The sequence below is a fragment of the Sinohyriopsis cumingii genome, chromosome 10, assembly GCF_028554795.1.
Source record: "Sinohyriopsis cumingii isolate HCF-2022 chromosome 10, ASM2855479v2, whole genome shotgun sequence".
Lineage (NCBI taxonomy): Eukaryota > Metazoa > Mollusca > Bivalvia > Unionida > Unionidae > Sinohyriopsis > Sinohyriopsis cumingii.
In genome coordinates, this window is record NC_142970.1 from 13092198 (window position 1) to 13114651 (window position 22454).

A 22454-nucleotide genomic window follows, 5' to 3' on the forward strand; every position below is an offset into this window, starting at 1 on the left:
GAGTTGATAATAGTATTTAAATAATACAGCTTAAATATTTTCATTTAAGGCAATGATGTGTAATGTTTGTTCTTCAACATGCATCTCTTTGCTTTACCTAACTTCAAACAAATTGGATTGTTCCGCTTTGTGTACTTACGCAAATTAGCCTAATGGGCTTGTCCATAGCAGTGTTACTTAACACGTCATTACCCTACCTATTCTCAGCCAATTAAAAAACAGTTTCAGGAATTTTTCTATATATGGCAATAATTTAAATTTCAAACTACTTGAAATTTACATTTTAAAAATTAAAATTTTGTTTATATATTTAAATAATTATAAAATAAAAAAAAAATCTTCATCAAAAATCTTATAACATATAGAGAGGTATATCACAAACAGGACTTTAAAGGACAAAAGGGGAGAGATGACATATTCTCCTGCCCACTTATATAAAGATACTTACTGAAAGAACCTTATGCTAAATCTGTTATGCATAGCTATATTATATTTAATGTTTGTCCATGATTGTGGATTGTAATGATTATTTGTAAACATATTATGTAGCTAACTTTTGTCCATGATTGAATATTGTATTTTAAGATAATTCTTATCCATAAGCAACATGTTTACTTGGATACAAGTATAGAACACTGTTTTTTTTTCTTGGAGAAAAAAAACCATGGCATACATGATGTAAGATTATTTGCTAAAATGTAAGTAAACATATTTGACCTTGTTCATGAATTTGATGGAAAATTCCATTGCAAGTAACCGTGGTCCAGAGCAATTTGTTGTGTTTTAAGTTATGTGACAGTTTTACATAAGTTTGAAGACAACAATATGATTTCATACCTACCTGAAGTACAGCTTTAAAATCCTTGTTAGATCTGTTCAGAAGTAAATCAAGAGGAATTATTTTAAAAATTTCATTATAATTACAAAGTGCTCATGTACATTTACGACTATATCACTATTTTGGGATTATTGTAAATTCATTCAAGGACATTCTGGATTATATCATTGTGATACATCATGTTTGTTTGCACGTCAGCTCAATCAAGGCTACTGGCACATCAGCACATTAAATACTGAAATTCATTTGGAACACTATACTTTGGACATTTTTTAGATTATTTGGTATTGAATTCAAAATACCTTAAGTTCCTTTTCAATTTTCACTTTGTATTTTGGGAAATCAATTATTTATTGAACTGCTGGTTTCTCTTTGTTTTGTTACTTAGTTGAAGACCAGAGAGTTGTAACAACACTCAATTTTATACTCACTATGGTCAAGAACCCTCAATTTTATACTCCTTAATTTCAAACACAATTTTATACTCCTTATGCACCCCAAATTTATACAACTTATGCTTCATTTTGCTTCCATGGTAATAAAAAATGCTGAATATTGAAAAATTTAAACGTATAACATGGTACCTCTATTTAGTTGCTTGGTACAAATTTTTTTTTAAATATCTTCAATGGTTTGCAAGTTCTGCTCCTGAATGACAAAACTACCTCAGACATTCAATCAGTCAATTTAGAAGGCAAAACCACCTCAAACTTTCTAACAGCCACTTTAAAAAGAGAAATATTCTTAAACCTTTTATCATCAACCCTTAAAAAGAACAAACCTACCTAAAAAATTCAATCAGCCACCTGAAAGAGGCAAAACTTGAACCTTTGACAACCACCTTAAAAACACAAAACAACCTAAAACCTAACACTCACCATGAAAGACAAAACTACCTCCAAACTTGTCAGCCACCTTAAAAATTAGAAATATACTGACGTATAAAATGGTATAAAGTTAAACAATCATGCAAGATAAACCATCATAGATCATCAACAGGGTAAGATTCTCCATAAGCACAAATGGACCCCAGGTAAAATCATCAACATGTATATATACTCAACATAAGCTCACATGGCCTGACGGTAAGATCATCAGCAGGTAACATATTGCTCACATGGCATTTAGACAAGATCATCAACAGGTTCATGAGCTCAAAATGCAAGATCGTCAACAGGCGTGAGACATTATACCAGCTCACACATGGCTTTTCATCATTATAAGCAACTGACAAGTAAAGTGTCTCATCTCAAAACTGGCATTGTTATACCTAAAAAATGTCTGATCCTATTGACCAAAATAAAGGATTTTTTGGTACAAAACTTAAGTTTGCACATTAATTTTTTTCTCTGGATATTTTGACATAATTTACACCCATGTTTCTTATTTAGCCTTTAGGAACATCATCCCCTAGTTTTGGCAACAGAACTTCTGTAAGTAAAATGATTGTGGACAAACACGAAGGTAGTTTAAAATAACTCTCAACATGAACGTTATCAATTCAGACTGAGTGATGCACCAGCTGTCTTAAACATGAAATTGACAACAACTGCTTTAGATGACATAAGAGTCTTAACACTTTAACCGCTGGTGACGAGTTTACATGGCAGGAGGTAGTAGCCTACTGCTGAGCTCTGTAGCGTCAAGGTCATGTAAGATACACTAAAGTGAGTGGTATTATAGAAAGGTGGACGGATGTAGCTCTACAATGGTCCCAAATAATCTGGAATTTCAAGTTGCACTGTCCAATTTTGTGTCTGGTTTTTCATTTTTTGGTCTCAGATCTAAGGCAGACTGGTATGAACTGCAAAAAGACAGATCAACCTTTGCAAAAAGTAGGATAAGATGGGCATTTGGAATAAGGAGTGGTCTCAATATGAAAATAATGGGTCCGTTAAGCAAACAAAAAAAAGAACTACAACTTTTACCCTTCTGCTCATGCGCATGCCATATAGCCAATTAAAAGCGACGTTTCAAACACTGATAGGCAGTGTTATTGGTAGATCACCTGGAAGGTGGTGTTTTAGGATGTATTTAGAAATAGCTTTCAAAATGTGTTTCCTACTTGAATTGCAGCCGAAAACGACAAAAACTTCTAGGGATTTATTGGTTCATTTTGATGATGTCACCAAATTTGAATATTCCTTGCATATTCAATCACTTGTGCATTGACACTGCACATAAATTACAAATTTAGCGATTCCTTGATGATTTGTAAACAAATTCAAAATCCTTGTTAACACATTAACCACTAGTGACGAGTTTACGTCACAGGAGGAAGTAGCCTACTGCCGAGCTCTGTAGCATCATGGTCATGAACAATACACTAAAGTCGGTGGTATTATATAAAGGCAGACAGATGTAGCTCTACAATGATACCAAATAATCTGGAATTTCTAGTTGCTCTACAAAATACAGAGGGAAAATCCTCATTTTTTGGACCTGTTTTTTTTTCTACCCAAAATACACCCATGGTCGGATTCCAATTTTGTGTCCGGATTTTAGACTTTTTGGTCTCAGATCTAAGGCAGACCAGTATGAACTGCAAACAGACAGATGAACTTTGCAAAAAAGTAGGATAAGATGTGCATCTAGAATAAAGAGTGGTCTCAATACGAAAATAATGGGTCCATTAAGCAACAACAACAAAAATTCTAACTTTTAGACTTCTGCTCATGCGCAAGTCAAATAGCCAATGGAAAGCAATGTTTCTAACACAACTAAGCAGTAAGTTATTGGAAGATCACCTGGTAGTTGGTCTTTTAGGATGTATTCAGAAATAGCTTTCAAAATGTGTTTCCTACTCAAATTTCAGCTGAAAACGACAAAAACCTCCAGGGGTTAATGTGTTAATAGCAATGTTAAAAATAGCTGACAAGTCTGTGTGTATTTATGTTGTCTACTGGTGCTAAATCTGAACACACCATCTGCTTCATAGTTAAGAAAAATATATAAGCCAACCACGTAATGACTCTCAATGAATTTCATTCATTACTCATAGTTTTGGAAACTGTCTGGCCATCTAAGAAGTGTTTTTGCTGTAAAAGGTAGTGTCTATCAAAGTCCAATAAATCAGCCCTCAAATCTGTACTGATGCTGATTTCCATTTTGTGGGCAGATCTCACTTATTGTTTTGTTGTTGTTGTTGTTCTAGGGTTTAATGCCATTTTTCAGCACAAGATAGGCTATACATGGCGGCCAGTATCAATGGTGGAGGAAGAACCCTGGAAAACCCAGGGAAGAACCACCGGCCAACGAGAAGCTACTGGCAGCACTTATTGTTTAAATCATACCATTTCAAGCAGAAACACTTGTTCTCAAAAACTCAAAAATGAGTTTTTATTTTAGACACTAACTGCAGACTAGCCACCTCGAGTGAAATGAAAATCAGGACGCCAAAAGAAGAAAAAATCCGGATCTGCATTTGAGGCTATACATTTAAAAAAACTATACAAAGGAATTGATATCTCTGCTGTCTTATGCTATTTACTTAATGCAAAAATGTATGCTACAGTCATTCCATGAAAATCATTTTTCCGTTTTCATCTTTTATGCTGACATTTTGTGTTAATTCCATGAACATACTAAATATCAAAATAAAAGATGAAAATGGAAAAATGCCTGCATCACTTTTACTCTCTTTACAAAGCCATCATGAATAAAAAGTTATTTTAAAATATTTTTGACAATTTTAAAACTCTTGATTTTGGGAGAGAAAAAATTGAGAAATCATGATTTTAGTAAAGTAGATAAGTGGCAGGTCTGTAACTGGTATTTTTCATGACTCTTGAGTTGCAGTCAGCTGAAGGGTCCTTTTGGCAGCAATGTGTACAGAATATTTCTAGATTACATCTTATGTTTGGCAACTTGTAAATCCATTTGGAATTACACAACCCTGTGTATCATGGTCATTTTGAATTTTATGGCTATGGTGGACAACAACTTCAAATAAGCATTACCTTGAGAAATTGTGCACAAAACCTTCAAATTCCAAAATGTTTTGCCCTTTCTTCAGAAACTGCATGGTGAGGTTTTTGGTATGTTTAAAGTCAAACTTGATCAGTAGGCATCTTTGGAAATTTTCATTGTGTACAGGAATAATTTAATGCTTTGTATATTTCTAAGTGACTGAGAGTTTTATATAACACATTTAAATACAACACTGGATTTGGATCAATGTTCTTTAATAAATCGGAATTTTCATATTATATTTTAAAAAAATTATCTTGATATTAATTTCTGTACACCTTTGATAATAAAAGTCAAGAAGGTTTTTTCTTTCTTGTCTTTAAAACAACAATTCCTTTCCTTGCTTCACCCATAAAATCTTGCTTCCATTTCCATGTTTTAATCAAGAGAAAACAGATAAAATTGGAAATGGATTGGTTTTTAAAACATACTTTTATTGCACAACATAAATCATAAACCAAGAGTTTTTCTGACTGTCCTTTCTGCAACTTCATTGAACTTGTTCCTATCCTCTCTCCATGTTTTTGCTGCATCAACATTGGCTGCACTCTCATCATTGGGTTCTGCAACAAAAAATATACATTTTAATAAGTGCTAACAAAAGTATCATGAATGGTACATTATACACCAAATGTGAATGGTATATTGTATGAAAATCATGAAACATCAACTGTGAATGGTACACTATACACCAACCATGACTGGTATGTTAAGCACCAACCATGAAACAAACATAAAACATCAACTGTAAATGGTACATTATACACAAGCCATGAAAGGTTCATTAAACATCAACCATGAGTACGTTATACACCAGGTGTGAATTGTACATTATATGCCAACACAGAATGGTACATTACACACCAACCATGAATGGCACATTTTACACCAAATATGGAAAGTACAGTATGCACCAGCTGTGAATGGTACATTATGCACCAATCATGAATAGTATGTTACACAAGCTGTGAATGGTAAACTACACATCAACCATGAAAGGTACAGTAAACACCAACTATGAATGGTACATTATACAGCAACCGTGCATGGTACATTACACACCAAGCATAAATAGTATGTTATACACCAGCTTTGAATGATACATTATATGCCAACAGAGAACGGTACATTATACACCCACCGTGAATGGCACACTACACACTAACTGTGAATAGTATATTAAACACCAAATGTGAATGGTATATTATACACAAATTATGAATGGTACATTAAACACTAACCATGTATGGTACATCATACACCAACTGTAAATGGTACATTATAATCCAACCTATGTTGAACAGTCCTCTATGCAGGCACCAGTATAAATCTGAATGTGGTCAAGGAAATTACTCAAGACTAAACGTTATTCAACAAAACCCTATTTTCTTTGATCAATAATGATCATGACCTTTGACATTTTCTTCAACATGTTGAGTACAAGCCCTACACAAACACTGGTCCATGTACATGGTCAAAAACTAAAGTTATTAATCAGAAACCTTTTTTCTTAACAGTCACAGATACAATGATCTTTGACCTCAAATCAAAAGGCTTCCTTTTTACCCAACATGCATGTCATCCACAGAGTTGGGTGAAAGTGAAGAAGCAATTTTCTTCTTTCAGTCTCATTGTACTTGACCTCTGACCCCAAATCATTAGACCTCTTCCTTGCCTCAAGTGCAAGCCATCTGCAAAGTCTGGTCAAGGTATTTAAAGAAGCTATGGTTTTGTGTGGAAACGATTTTCTTCTTTCAATTATAGTTACATTGACATATAAACTTTCAAACCTAAAATCAACAGGATTTTCCTTAACTCAAGTGCAAGCCATCTGCAAAGTTAGTGGCACACAAATAGGCATGTCAAACCAGCTGGTAGCACTCAAATAGGCGTGTCGAACCAGCTGGTAGCACACAAATAGGCATGTCAAACCAGTTGGTGGCACACAACTAAGCATGTCAACCCAGCTGGTAGCACACAAATAGGCATGTCAAACCAGTTGGTGGCACACAACTGAGCATGTCAACCCAGTTGGTGGCACACAACTAAGCATGTCAACCTAGCTGGTGGCACACAAATAGGCACGTCAAACCAGTTGGTGGCACATAACTGTGCATGTAAAACCAGCTAAAAAGCAGCAGGATCATGTACAAATTGGCCGATGAAGCTTATTCTAGGGCCTTACCTGCCAACATACTGACGACTGAAAGCAATATTTTTTCCACACTTTGTACAGGACTCCATCTCTCAGCACTTGTCTCATATCCCATGGGGTCATCCCCTGGAGCATGTAAAATGGATATGCAGACCCTGCCGTCAGGGTATACTGTAAAAAGAGAAGAAGTAAAAATGTACCAAAGTTAACTTATCATCATTAATAAGCATCGACAAGGGGTACATGGTTTAATCTAGTAGGTTTCCTCTACAAGATTCCCAGCTATTGTAATAATTTCAATAATGTCATTACTGGCCACCTGTGACTATTAGTGGCACCTAGGACTTCTAGTAACCACCTGGGACTAACACTATTAGTAGTCAATGGATATTTGGTACCAATAGGAACAGAGCAGCAAACAAATACTGACATGAATAGTGTGTGTGTGTGTGTGTATAAGATTTGGATATTACTATGATGTCAGCAGTGTGGCAGTTTACAGTGATGTCCATCACTGAGACATCATGCTGCAGACATGTAGCATCATCCCACCCAGTCACATTATCCTGACACCTGGCTGATCAGCCCTAACACCAACCTCTTAATGCTGAGTGCCAAGTGAGTCAGCTGCTAGTAATATTTGGTATGACTCACCCAGGATTCAAGCCAATGATCTCCTGTATCCGAGGCGAATGTTCTAACCACTTAAGTAACCAGAGTGGTTGACATGAATATCAATGACTGCATTGTAGCAGCCATTTTGATGAACACCATGGCTCCTACTACTTTTCTGAATACTTTATGAATATAAACTTGATGACTACTCTTCATGAATATAAGCTTAATGAATACTTTTCATGAATATAAGCAGTGTATCCCCCAGGGGTGTAAAATTGAGGGTACAAAAAACCCCTAGGTGTCAAAACTGGGGGTCAAATAAAAAATGGGGGGGGGGGTCAAAAATGTACTGACAAATTTTCATACGACTCATACTTTTTCAGCTTGAAATAGGATATTGCAACTTGCACAACATACTCTCTCTCTTTCTCTAACCATACAAATACACCAACATGCACAATTAACAAACAAATGCATTGTCCATTCAAAGAATAATTTTATTAGTTCATTTTTCTTTTAAAGTCATACTTTTAACAGTCTCCTCAACAATATTATAGCCCAACACATTACATATAAGCCAATACAAAAAGCCAAATAAATCTTTTTAACCAAATGTGAGTTAATTTACTGTCTTTCATCAAATGTGTACTATATCATAGGTTTCATTGTACTTCGTCCTTGAACACATTTATCCAAATATCAAGGAGGATACTGATTTATCTTCTTTCTAATAAGTTCCACTTGAACTTTAAGATCTTTCTTTTATTGCAGTAAAAGTTCAAAACCAACAAAATCTGCAATGACCCGCTGACTTTGTAATCCAAATAACGCATTTGTCTCTGGAAGTTTACTGATTTCTTTGTTGTGAAATAATGTCTTAGGTTATAATGTGTTCTCCAGATATCTTATGGCGAACAAGGGCCTATTTTTAAAAATTCTAAAATCCTGTCACGAAAGGATTCTTCACTTTTGCAGTCTTTGCAATCATGTGATCAGAAGTCACACCGGTAATCATAATGAACATTCCAGTCAAGGGAATAATTTTCTCCATTTTTCCTTAAAGTTGGATCCACATTTATTCTTTTGTGTTCTGCTTCTTTCACTTTCTTCGCTAATGCTTTTTAGTGCATGACATTTTAATCTGGAGATCACTTTCTAGTGCAATGAGCCTTGATGTTAAATATCAAGAACAGCTTGCTGAGCTCGATGGAAATCACAAGACGCTCATGAGATTAGGGGAAGCTACTCCGTCATAACATTGCCTATGCTAGTCTGGTTCATTGTTTTATATGTTCCCTGCGTTGCACTTTGCTATACGAATAGAGGAGCGCAAGGCAGGGAGCAAACAAAGCGGGGAACCAGTCAAAGCCTATACACAAAGTATATATGATGCCATCCATCGTCCAATGCATTAAGTATTAAATAAATCATAATCATATTATGAAAATCCTTTGCGTCAAAAAAAACGCACGGTAACAAAATGTGTGCGTCAATTTTGCCCAGCGTGCGTCCCTGACACACAAATGTGCGTAAAGGGAAACACTGAATATAAGCTTGATGAATACTTTTCATGAATATATGCTTGATGAATACTTTTCATGAATATACGCTTGATGAATACTTTTCATCAACATAAGCTTGAAGAATACTTTTATGAATATAAGCAAGATGTGTGTGAGTGATTTGGATTTTTAATGTAGCTTTAACAATTTTTCAGTCATATTGCTATGATGTCTGCAGTGTGACGGTTTATAGTGATGTCCAGCACTGGGGTATCATGCTCCAGACATGTTGGATGATGTCCCACCCAGTCACATTATACTGACATCAGGCCGACCAGTCCCAACACTAACCTCTTAATGTTGAGCACCAAGCGAGGCAGCTGTTAGTACCATTTTTGTAAGTCTCTGGTATGACTCAACCGGGCATTGAACCCACGACTTCCCGAATCCGAAGCTGACCCTCTAACCACAAGGCCACTGGAGCGGCCGTAAGCAAGATGATTATTTCTCATGATAATAAGTTCAAAGAATACTTTTATGAAAATAAGCTTTACGAATAATAATTAAATTTTAAATAAGTGAATAATAAATAATATGAGTATAATGAAATGGAGCCTTTATCTAACTACGGAATAATCCCTTTTATTTGTAGAGACCTGTCTGGAGGCAATTCAGTAATAAAGCTCAAAACATTTATATGCAGAGGAAACTGAAAGGGACGCAGGACAATAAGGATGGACAGGAGACTATGATGTAAGAAGACAAAATACAGACCAAGAGAAAGAGATAAACTATATCATATTACATTTATATTAGCATCATAATTTCACATAACTAGGATTGTTGTCGGAATGTATCATATAGAGAGTTATTTCACACTATGTCATAAAAAAATGTCGCTTTAACAATTTTTCAGTCATATCGTTAAGATGCATGCATTGTGGCAGTTTATGGTAATATCTAGCACTAGAGCATCATGCCACAGACATGTAGATCATAACCCACCCCATCAAATTCTCCTGACAACAGGCTGACCATCATATCCCACCCTATCACATTATCCTGACAACAGGCCGACCATCATATCCCACCCCATCATATTATCCTGATAATAGGCCGACCATCATATTCCACCCTCTCACATTATCCTGACAACAGGCTGACCATCATATCCCACCCCATCACATTATCCTGACAATAGGCCGACCATCATAACCCACCCCATCACATTATCCTGACAACAGGCCAACCATCATATCCCACCCCATCACATTATCCTGACAACAGGCAGACCATCATATTCCACCCCATCACATTATCCTGACAACAGGCAGACCATCACAACTCACCCCATCACATTATCCTGACAACAGACTGACCATCATATCCCACCCCATCACATTATCCTGACAACAGGCTGACCATCATATCCCACCCCATCACATTATCCTGACAACAGGCCGACCATCATAACCCTCCCCATCACATTATCCTGACAACAGGCCGACCATCATATTCCACCCGATCACATTATCCTGACAACAGGCAGACCATCATATCCCATCCTATCACATTATCCTGACATCAATCCGACCATCATAACCCACCCTCTCACATTATCCTGACAACAGGCCGACCATCATATCCCACCCCATCACATTATCCTGACAACAGGCCGACCATCAAAACCCTCCCCATCACATTATCCTGACAACATGCCGACCATCATATTCCACCCTCTCACATTATGCTGACAACAGGCCGACCATCATATCCCACCCCATCACATTATCCTGACAACAGGCCGACCATCATATCCCACCCCATCACATTATCCTGACAACAGGCCGACCATCATAACCCACCCCATCACATTATCCTGACAACAAGCCGACCATCATAACTCACCCCATCACAATATCCTGAGAACAGGCCAACCATCATATTCCACCCTCTCACATTATCCTGACAAAAGGCAGACCATCCTATCCCACCCCATCACATTATCCTGACAACAGGCCGACCATCATTACCCACCCCATCACATTATCCTGACAACAGGCCGACCATCATATCCCACCCCATCACATTATCCTGACAACAGGCCGACCATTATATCCCACCCCATCACATTATCCTGACAACAGGCCGACCATCATATCCAACCCCATCACATTATCCTGACAACTGGCCAACCATCATATTCCACCCTCTCACATTATCCTAACAGGCAGACCACCATATCCCATCCTATCACATTATCCTGACATCAGGCCGACCATCATAACCCACCCTCTCACATTATCCTGACAACAGGCAGACCATCATATCCCACCCCATCACATTATCCTGACAACAGGCCGACCATCAAAACCCTCCCCATCACATTATCCTGACAATATGCCGACCATCATATTCCACCCTCTCACATTATCCTGACAACAGGCAGACCATCATATCCCACCCCATCACATTATCCTGACAACAGGCCGACCATCATATCCCACCCCATCACATTATCCTGACAACAGGCCGACCATCATAACTCACCACATCACATTATCCTGACAACAGGCCAACCATCATATCCCACCCTATCACATTATCCTGACAACAGGCTGACCATCATAACCCATCCCATCACATTATCCTGACAACAAGCCGACCATCATAACTCACCCCATCACAATATCCTGAGAACAGGCCGACCATCATATTCCACCCTCTCACATTATCCTGACAACAGGCAGACCATCCTATCCCACCCCATCACATTATCCTGACAACAGGTCGACCATCATAACCCACCCCATCACATTATCCTGACAACAGGCCGACCATCATATCCCACCCCATCACATTATCCTGACAACAGGCCGACCATCATATCCAACCCCATCACATTATCCTGACAACAGGCCAACCATCATATTCCACCCTCTCACATTATCCTGACAACAGGCTGACCATCATATCCCACTCTATCACATTATCCTGACAACAGTCCGACCATCATAACCCACCCCATCACATTATCCTGACACCAGGCCAACAAGTCCAAGCACAAACCTCTTAATGTTGAGTGCCAAGCGAGGCAGCTGTGAGTACCATTTTCATACATCTCTGATATGACTTGGCTGGGGTTCAATCCCGTGACCTCCTGCATATGAGGTGGACATTCTAACCACTAGGCCACCAGAGTGGTTCATAAACCACTAGGCCACCAGAGTGGTTCATAAACAATCAGCGACATCTCATAATAATGCTACTGAGTGAAATAAAATGTTTCAGTGAACAAAACTAAAATCATAAAGTGCTTACAAGATGTACAAAAGTTTAAGTAAAATTATATTGTACCCTCTCTTCAAGTAGACTATGACCTATTACAGTGGAACCTGTCTTGAAAGACCACCCCTTCTGCCAAAACATAATGGTCTCTCATGACAGGCGGTCTCTTATAACAGGTTATAAACACGATATAATCTCTAAATCTGTACATGGATAACCTGGTCTCTCAAGACAGGTGGTCTCTCGTAGCAGTGGTCTCTTAAGACAGGTTTTACTGTACTGCATTATTACCAGACTAAATGGTAACTGTTTCATTAATTTCACGTAACTAATACATTAATAAAACACTTACTGTTACAGTAAATTAATTTCATGTAACTAATATCTTGAAAATGCTTACTGTTAAATTAATTTTATGTAATTAATATCTTGAAAATGCTTACTGTTAAATTAATTTTATGTAATTAATATCCTTATCAACACTTACTGTTGGGATGGAAAAGCTCACATGTAAACTTCATCTTTGGTGGACTAAGGGGGTAGTCTGGGGGAAATGTTAATCGGGCAGGGAATACACCTCCTTCAAAGCATGTTCCTTCTGGGCCCCTAAAATGGATATGAACAGTGATTCAGATTAACATGAATAAGAATAATACCACTGTATAAAGGCAATGAAAGAGATCTTCCAAACAGTACAGACCCGTTTCAGTAATACCCACAATTCATAACAGAACTGACCTATTTCAGTAATACCCACAACTCCGAAACAGTACAGACCCATTTCAGCACTACCAACAATTCCCAAATGGTACAGACCCATTTCAGTATAACCAACAATTCCCATACAGTACAGACCCATTTCAGTATAACCAACAATTCCCAAACAGTATAGGCCCATTTCAGTAATATCCACAATTCCCAAACGGTACAGACCCTAATCAGTAATACCCACAATTCCCATACAGTACAGACCCATTTCAGTATCACATACCATTCCCATACAGTATAGACCCATATTTCCAAACAGTACAGACCCATTTCAGTATTAGACACTATTCACATACAGTACAAACCCATTTCAGTTGTACCCATAATTCACAAACAGTTCAGACCCATTTCAGTATTATCCAGTTACCAAACAGCTCATAGCCATTGCCCATAACAGTATTATCCACCATTTCCAAACAGTACAGACCCATATCTGTATTACCCACCATTTCCAAACAGTACAGACCCATTTCAGTATTACCCACCATTTCTAAAACTACCAAGACACATGTAGCAAAAGAAAATCTGTACTTATTGTTTACACACAAAAAACCCATACCACAACACCAGTAAAATCAATCATGTCACACTGTGCTGATAAGGATATCAAATAAATGGCTTGAAGACACCGACAGGACAAGATAAAATGATCAATCTTTTTAATCTAAAGAAGGCATATACTGGCATGCTTTCTTGTAATTACAATTGCAGTGAGAGAAAAAGAATTCCTTGATAAAATCTTATCCCAGTTACACAATCCAGTAAGTGAAACTCAACATCATAATATCAAGTCCAAATTAGATAACATATGGTGTGCCTTAGGGCTCACTCCCAGGACCTATCTTATTTCTTTTGTAAATTACTGACTTGCCATTGTATACAGACAGCACCAAACTGACTATGTATGCAGATGATTCAGCATTTCACAAAGAACAGCTGCAAAATGATCTCAATCATATCAGTAATTGGTGTCAAGACCAGGTATATAAATACCAAAGGTCCAATGCTACAAGGAACATCAAATACATTACCCTTCAAAAACCTCAACCTGACTGTCTGTAAATGATTGATATATATCCAGAGTAGAATATCATATACATCTAGGAGTATATGCTGATGATAAACAAAACTGGAATCACAACATGCTGTATAACATTTGTATAAAGGTCAATCCATAATTTTGGATCCAACTGCAAGCTGTATAGACCCAGACCTGACACCATACTGGATCAAACTGTATAGACCCAGAACTGCCACCATACTGGATCAAACTGTATAGACCCAGAACTGCCACCATACTGAACCAAACTGTATAGACCCAGAACTGCCACCATACTGGATCAAACTGTATAGATCCAGACCTGCCACCATACTGGATCAAACTGTATAGATCCAGACCTGCCATCATATTGGATCAAACTGTATAGACCCAGACCTACCACCATGCTGGATCAAACTGTATAGACCCAGACCTACCACCATGCTGGATCAAACTGTATAGACCCAGACCTACCACCATGCTGGATCAAACTGTATAGACCCAGACCTACCACCATGCTGGATCAAACTGTATAGACCCAGACCTACCACCATGCTGGATCAAACTGTATAGACCCAGACCTACCACCATACTGGATCAAACTGTATAGACCAAGACCTACCACCATGCTGGATCAAGCTGTATAGACCCAGACCTGCCATTGTGTTAGATCCAGACCTGCCACAGTTTTGGATCCAACTGCAAGCTGTATAGATCCAGACCTGCCACAGTTTTGGATCCAACTGCAAGCTGTATAGATCCAGACCTGCCACAGTTTTGGATCCAACTGCAAGCTGTATAGACCCAGACCTACCACCATACTGGATCAAGCTGTATAGACTCAGACCTAACACCATGCTGGATTTGTCTAAACTCCATCTTGAATTTTTCATGTTTAACAACATATAGTATAAATAGGTTTCTACTGTTGATATTTCATTTATTTATGCTTCACATTTCCCTTGAGACTCGAGAGCTCTTTTAGGGACCCACCATTTAATTTGGATTGGGGAGGGGCATGATACTTTATTTTAATCTGGACTCTTAAATAACTTGTAAAAAATTATTCCTCTGACTTACAGCTACAAGACCTTGCTATATCCATTATATTATTAGAAACAAATTATCTTGAGGAAAGGAAACAAAAAATTCCAGCTCAAAAGAAGAACCAATGCATCCACCCCATCCCACTGAAATTAAATGGATGGTTTGTTAATAACTGATTTAGTACATCATGTGGTGCTTACAATCCCAATCAAGGTTGAGTACATCATGTGGTGCTTACAATCCCAATCAAGGTTGAGTACATCATGTGGTGCTTACAATCCCAATCAAGGTTGAGTACATCATGTGGTGCTTACAATCCCAATCAAACCATGATAAGAATCTTTCTATTTTGACCCTGATCCTGGACAGGTTCTCCTTCTCACTTTGTACATGTGACAGCAGCAACATTAAAGGGCATAAAATCCTTGCAAAAATGTACATGCTTTGACAGAGCATGGTTCTTTGGAATTTAATGTCATGTTTCAGCACATGGTATGCTACACACAGTGGCCAGTATATTTGGTGGAGAGAGACCACTAGAAGAATCAATGATGCATGGGCAGCTAGTGACAAGCTTTCTCACATACCAACACTGGTCGAAGCAAGTCTTGAACTCATACAGAGAGATGTTAAATGTTTCAGTGATCTGTAATGGCAAAATCCTTAGACCAATCGGACATGTGGGGCCACCTCTAAGCAAGACAGTATCATAAGGGAATATTACTTTTATGTGATTGAACAAAACAAATATAGACGATAATGACTGATAATATGATACATGACTAATTTTTGTATGACTGCATTGATTTTTGCATAAAATGAATCATTTCATGGTACTTAAATTTGTGGATTTAGGAAGGGGGTCCTTTTCTTTCTATAGAACTACTGTATATACTCTAACTGCATAGACCCAGATCTACTGTTGCATATTCACCAGAAGATCATGGTTCATGCAGTTTGACAGGAGTAATCGGGTAAAGAAACCACTGCATTATACGATGGATTAAAGATCTATTGTTTGCCATTGGACTTGATTTATAAGCTAGTACATATGGTTCTGTTCACTGGATCTTTAAATTCATTATTTCTGGAAGCCAAGATATCCACAGAAATTAGCATACTATGAAAAAGTTTGCATCCTCTGCAGTATGTATATAGATGTCATATTAATGATGATTATTTTCAACATCAGGTACCTCAACTGGATGTGACAGTTTCACCAATTAAGTGTATGTGTGTCTGTGATTTGGATTTTTAATGTAGCTTCAGCAATTTTTCAGTCATACTGCTACGATGTCTGCAGTGTGGCAGTTTATGGTCATATATGGCACTGGGGCATCATGCCACCAACATGTAGCATGATATCTCACCCAGTCACATTATCCTGACACCTGGCCAACCAGTCCTAACACTAACCTCTTAATGCTGAGCGCCTAACGGGGCAGCTGTTAGTACCATTTCTAAAAGTCTTTGATATGACTCGCCTGTATAGCAAATGCACAATAATATCATAAAATCATACAAGTATTGATTCCAGAAAGTCAAAAAGACCAAAATTAAAAATACGCTTGCAAATTCTTCATAACAACAGGATAGCAAGATAAAATTATACGTAGCCACTGTTATTTTGACACTAACCTGTAGAAATTTGAATGTACATCAGTAAATATTGAATAAAAACATATGTAAAGATAATTATAATTTAGTTTTAACAAGAAAAACTATGAGATTATTTCATTACTTTCAAGGAAATAAAAGTAAATGTTCATAATTGTATAATGATAACAAGAATGATGAATAATGATTGGGCTTCTAAATTCAACCTGGGGGTGGGGGTGCAGGGTAGAGGGGACTAAAAAGACCTTTTCTGGGAAACATCAGGAGAAAACAGTATCAATGTGATGCGCAAATCTGAAGAAAAACAAGACTTTTTTTATATCTATGACAGAAACCTAACTTGTATAGACGAATATCATACAAGTTCTAATCATGAGAATGTGTAATAACAAATATACTATACAAGTTCATAAGAGTGTATAATAATTATATCATACAAGTTTATCAGAATGTGTAGAAACAAATATACCATAAAGTTCACCAGTGTTTGTACAAATAAGTATGGGACAGTTCTTCACTGTGTAGGAATAAATATAACATATCGCTCATCAGTCTGTGTAAGAATAAAAAGACAAAACAGAATAACACTGGAATGTAGTTTTGACACGTACAATATTATCAGTCAAGTATACATGTAGGCCTTACATAATTAAAGCCTCCCATTCAAAGAAGTTTTCTTCATTTACTGGCCCAGCTATGATTCCTTCTGGTGGGTTCATGGTCAATTCTGGAAAAAAAGACACCAGAGATAAGGAAGGTCTCCTTTCATAGTATTTACTATTCTAAGCATATGGGACTGGAAAAAATGTTTTAGGCAGCTATTTGTCTTGCTGGGCTAACAACAGGCTCAAGTTAGCAATTTGTCCGCATGGCTAAAAAAGGGACTCAAGTTGGTTACTGGTGATTGTGTGCAGGGCTAAAAAAGAGCTCAAGTTGGCAAATTTGTCTCCAGGGCTAAAGCTGGCTAGGTGTCTGCAGGGCTAAAACAAGGGCTCAAGTTGGTTACTGGTTTGCACAGCTAAAAAAGAGCTCAAGTTGGCTGCTTGTTTGCAGGGCTAAAAAAGGGTTTAAGTTGGTTACCTGTTTGCATAGGTAAAAGAAAAGAGCTAAAGTTGGCAACTTGTTTGCAGGGCTAAAACAAAGGCTCACATTGTCTACTTGTTTGCAGGGCTAAAAAGGCCTTAAGCTGACTACTTGTCTGCAACACTAGACAAAAAAAAGGCCTTAAGTTGACTACTTGTCTTACTGGGCCAGTGACCTGGAACTTCTACTTGTCCTGCATAGCAATACTTTCCAACAATTCATCGACTATTCCAAATCTAAAGACCATTAGGTTACTATGGTCAATTCTGACCACTGATAAACTGAGTGCTACTGAAGTCAACTGTTACATAATACATTATGTAAAATGACTTCACCCATTGCATATTAATAAGTAAATGGTATATAAATCAATTCCAGCAGACAGGGCACATTACTCATCCCATCATCATTTACCTGCCAGCTGCCATACATCAAGGTCAACTCCAAATTTAAGTAAAATTTGGTTGGTAGGAGTATGGAAACAACATACCAGTCAGGATTTTGTTGGTAGGAATATGGAAACATACCAGTCAGGATTTCGTTGGTAGGAATATAGAAACATACCAGTCAGGATTTGAGGACAATTAAACTTAAACCTAATGTAATGTGTGCGCAGAAAAAGCAAGTCTTAATTTCTGAAAATATGTGGGGAAAAAACTTACATTTTATTTGAAGATTTCATTAGCAGTTGCATTTCCCTTCAGTAATATTGACCAACAAGGAAATTCTGACCGTCCAGGAGCAAAGCAGACAAGCATTGTTAAAAATGAGCATTAAGTTCTGATTCAAATAATAAAAACTTCAAATATACAAATTTACATGTTTTTATAAAAAAAATCACATGCAATAATGCTTGAAAAAGTTTATTTTTCTGTCCCTTTCAACTTATGCCTTTCTCTGTCTCTCTCTTGAATTGTGTATTAGTCAAATGGTTTATTATAATGGTTGCAGCTACCCAGATTATAAGGACTGGATACATATAACCATTCTTCTGTTATTTGTAATTCGATGTTACAATCACAGCTAAGTTTCATCGCTTAAGTTCTCTCTCATCACATTTCTTGTATTTGTAATTTGATGTTACATTCACAGCTAAGTTTCATCGCTTAAGTTCTCTCTCATCACATTTCTTGTATCCTCCAATAATATTATAAAAATAATTGACATATGTTGTGAAGAGCACAAAATAGTTTTAATTCCTTAAATATTGCACAGACACAACAAATATTCAAAAGTAACATGTCATCTGAGTAATTTGCACGACAAATGTAGTTCAGTTCCTGGTTTCTCCACAGTTAAATTATCCATACTTCTGCTTAAAAAGCTGAAAATCAATGAAGGAAGACACCATAAAATGATTTCCAAATGGCTATCCTTGTTTTCTGACAGGTTTACATTTCAATGGTAGCTGCATTTGTATTTTACTGGATATTGTGTACAGTAAACCCCAACCATTGCTGTTTTCATACTTTGCTGAAAGCAGTAGCAAACCCTACAAATTTCCTCCAATCAGTATAATGCAGTACGAAACCCTACAAATTCCCCCAGTCAGTAAAAGACATTAACAAATTCCTTCGAAATCAGTGTAAGGCAGTAACAAATAAAATATCACTAAGCCAGACTGGTGATTAAAACAATGAAAGAGCAACAGTGTTATTCTGATGGAAGTTTAGTTCTTCAGTACACCCAATGATAAAGATATATATGAAAACCAGATAACTCTGACCAGAGACAACTCAGCAAAAAAATAGTAAGCCAAAGTTTTCAAAAGGCTAAACTTGAACCCTATCCAAATCAACTCAGTTCCATGTATTTGACAAAGGATAATTCAGACCAATTAGTAAAGACAAGTCAGGATGATTATTTATTATCATCAAAAAGGGACCTTAAATTAGTGTGGGTACCTTCATCAGCATCTGGACAAATGATCTTCGTCTTAAGCGATTGTTTCCATGGGTTATCTTTATCATTGCTTAGTGTCATCAAAGATGTGTGAGATAATGTTCCAGTGCAGATGAAAATATTACAGCGAAGATGAAAACCAGAAATGACACTTAACTGTCTTGTAACTGTCAATTTATTTCCTGTACAAACCAATTGCTCCAACTTGTCTTTCACAACTGATCCAAGTTTTCCATTATCAAAGAACAGAGAGTGAAGCTAAAACAAGGCTGTTATGGAGTACCTGGGATGTCCTGTCAGAGTTGCATTTGGCTCGTTTTATCCCCACTTTCTGATAAATATTCATTTTCATGACTCTGTCCAAAAACAAGTTTGAGATGATCAGGAGCCAACTCCAGCTGAACTATACTTTGACAAAAGGACTGCATAATTATTAAGGATAAGGTGGACCCACTGTTCATCATCATCAATAGAGAAATCTTAAACTGTAGAGAGTATGCAAATTACACTCTGAAATTTCACGCTCTTTGATCTTTCCAATTTTGCTAAATATTCCAAACTATACTGCAAATCTTTAGATATGCACCTTAACGTCAGATGCATAATTCCAAAACATAAAATTACACTTGTTTTGACACAGTGAGATATGTTCTTTACATGTAGCCTAATAATGTGGCCCAATATGTGCCTACACATATTACACTGGACTGGGGTACAATCATTATATTTGCTAAGGGAAGTAGGACATCTTTTGTAGCCAACCATTTCAGTCACATACAGAAAATTTCATTTATCGGGATATAAGCTCAGATGTCATTAAGCTATAACAGCTCCTCCAGTGCCAGTCATGTCATGCAAATACAAAGAGAAAGTATAGTTGAACTCAAATTTTCACCAAACTGGTGTCGCCCTTCCCTGCTCAGTTTTCAGACAACATTTAATGCTTTCATATTTGTGTAATATCAGCTCATCATTTTTGGAGCAAGGTAAAGAGTTTAAGCATCATATTTTGTCATATTTTGTCATTTTTTTCATTGTGTCATATTTTGTCATATTTTGTCATTTTGTCATATTTTGTCATTTTGACTTTTGTACCAATTAAATGATCATCTATGTATGAAGCTAAGTTCCATCTATGACAGTCCTGTTGAAAATATATACATGATGCTTAATTATATGGATAATATTTCATTCATTACTGGACCAATTACAAGTATTAGCCCCATCACAAGCAACATTAACCCAATCATGAGCATTATTAGCCCAATTACAAGCATTAGCCCATCACAAGCATGATTAACCCAAACATGAGCATCATTAGCCCATTCATGAGCATTATTAGCCCAATCATGAGCATTATTAGCCCACTCACAAGCATCATTAGCCCACTCAAGCATTATTAGCCTAATCGTAAGCATCATTAGCCCATTTATGAGTATTATTAGCCCAATCGCAAGCATCATTAGCCCATTCATAAGCATTAGTAGCCCAATCGCAAGCATCATTAGCCCAATCATGAGCATTATTAGTTAACTGCAAGCATAATTAGCCAAATCATAAGCATTAATAGGCCAATTACAGACAAATATTACTCTGTGGAAGTTTATATGAACATGGATAGTAAAAGTAAACAAGTTTATTTTATATTTCAACCTATAAAACAAGGAAGAAGCTTAATCCATAAGATTATCCTGACACTGGGCCAACCAGTCCTAACATTAACCTCTTAATGCCGAGCACCAAGTGAGGCAACTGCTAGTAACATCTTTATAATTATTCAGTATGACTTGGCCGGAATTAGAACTCACAACCTCCTGCACCCAAGACAGATGCTCTAACCTGTAGGCCATTGGAGCAGTCTTGATTGGGTTTGGTTAGTTAAAATTATGACATAAAAAGAAAACTAATACGAGGACATTTTTGTCTTTTCACTGAATTCCCTATTTTTCATTCTATGCTGTCAACAAAATTTGGTCATGCATATATTTTACAACTGGTCTTAGTAGGCTGGCCATCCATTAACAAATCTAATGGAGCTGGTATGGGTCAAAATATTTCCTTTAGTTGTTTCAACTCCAGTTAGTTTTTTATTTGATTCTTATTGCCTTCCTCGTCAAAATCCTGTATTCCATATACAAAAAAAATCGAATGTTATTTTTAAAAGACAATTTTTCCCATAAATTTAATCGGCGAAACACAAAATTTTCAACTTTAATTAATAAAAGGGATAAAAACTTTAAGTATCATGTTTTGTAGCATCAGGGCCGTGTCAGATGCCAAGGACGATGCATACACGTAAGTTTCACGTGAAATCTAACAAGTGCTTTCTCATTATGCCAGTCCTATTCAAAATGCATACATAAAAGCGTTTAATAACGGTTTATATCAATCATAAATTACGTTTATATTCTGCCATTAATCTTTTCAGGGCCGAACCAGCCATGGTTGGTGTTGTATAAACTATATCATGGGCTGAATATACGGAGTTCCTGCATTTTCTGCCGATTTTGGTGACTCTTTAATATCTGGAGGTTCAATAAATGCAACCATTCTCAGACAGAAACCAATACGTTCATTGGTTGTGCCCGGTTCAATGGCCAATCAAAGTTGGCGTTACTGATCTCAAAT

General features: G+C 37.0%; 1 protein-coding gene across 1 annotated transcript; it reads right to left on the reverse strand.

Moving 5' to 3' along the window:
* Window positions 1-5220: 5220 nt before the first annotated feature.
* LOC149789617 (ubiquitin-conjugating enzyme E2 G2) lies at window positions 5221-22384 on the reverse strand. Its single transcript, XM_089971646.1, has 5 exons — window positions 22227-22384; window positions 17487-17568; window positions 12858-12976; window positions 6993-7133; window positions 5221-5370 (listed from the first exon to the last, which is right to left on the reverse strand). Exons 1-5 carry the CDS (start codon window positions 22267-22269, stop codon window positions 5258-5260), a joined length of 498 nt encoding a protein of 165 aa, XP_089827772.1. The 5' UTR covers window positions 22270-22384; the 3' UTR covers window positions 5221-5257.
* Between the last annotated feature and the right edge of the window lie 70 nt (window positions 22385-22454).

Coding starts and splice junctions, on each gene's coding strand:
- LOC149789617 (XM_089971646.1), bottom strand. CDS start 22,269: ATGGCTGGTTCGGCCCTGAAAAGATTAATGGCAGAATATAAAC. Junction 17,569..22,226: donor ATTAATGGCAGAATATAAAC/GTAATTTATGAT, acceptor CTTTTTTTCCAG/AATTGACCATGAACCCACCA. Junction 7,134..12,857: donor TGAGCTTTTCCATCCCAACA/GTAAGTGTTGAT, acceptor CTCTTTTTACAG/TATACCCTGACGGCAGGGTC.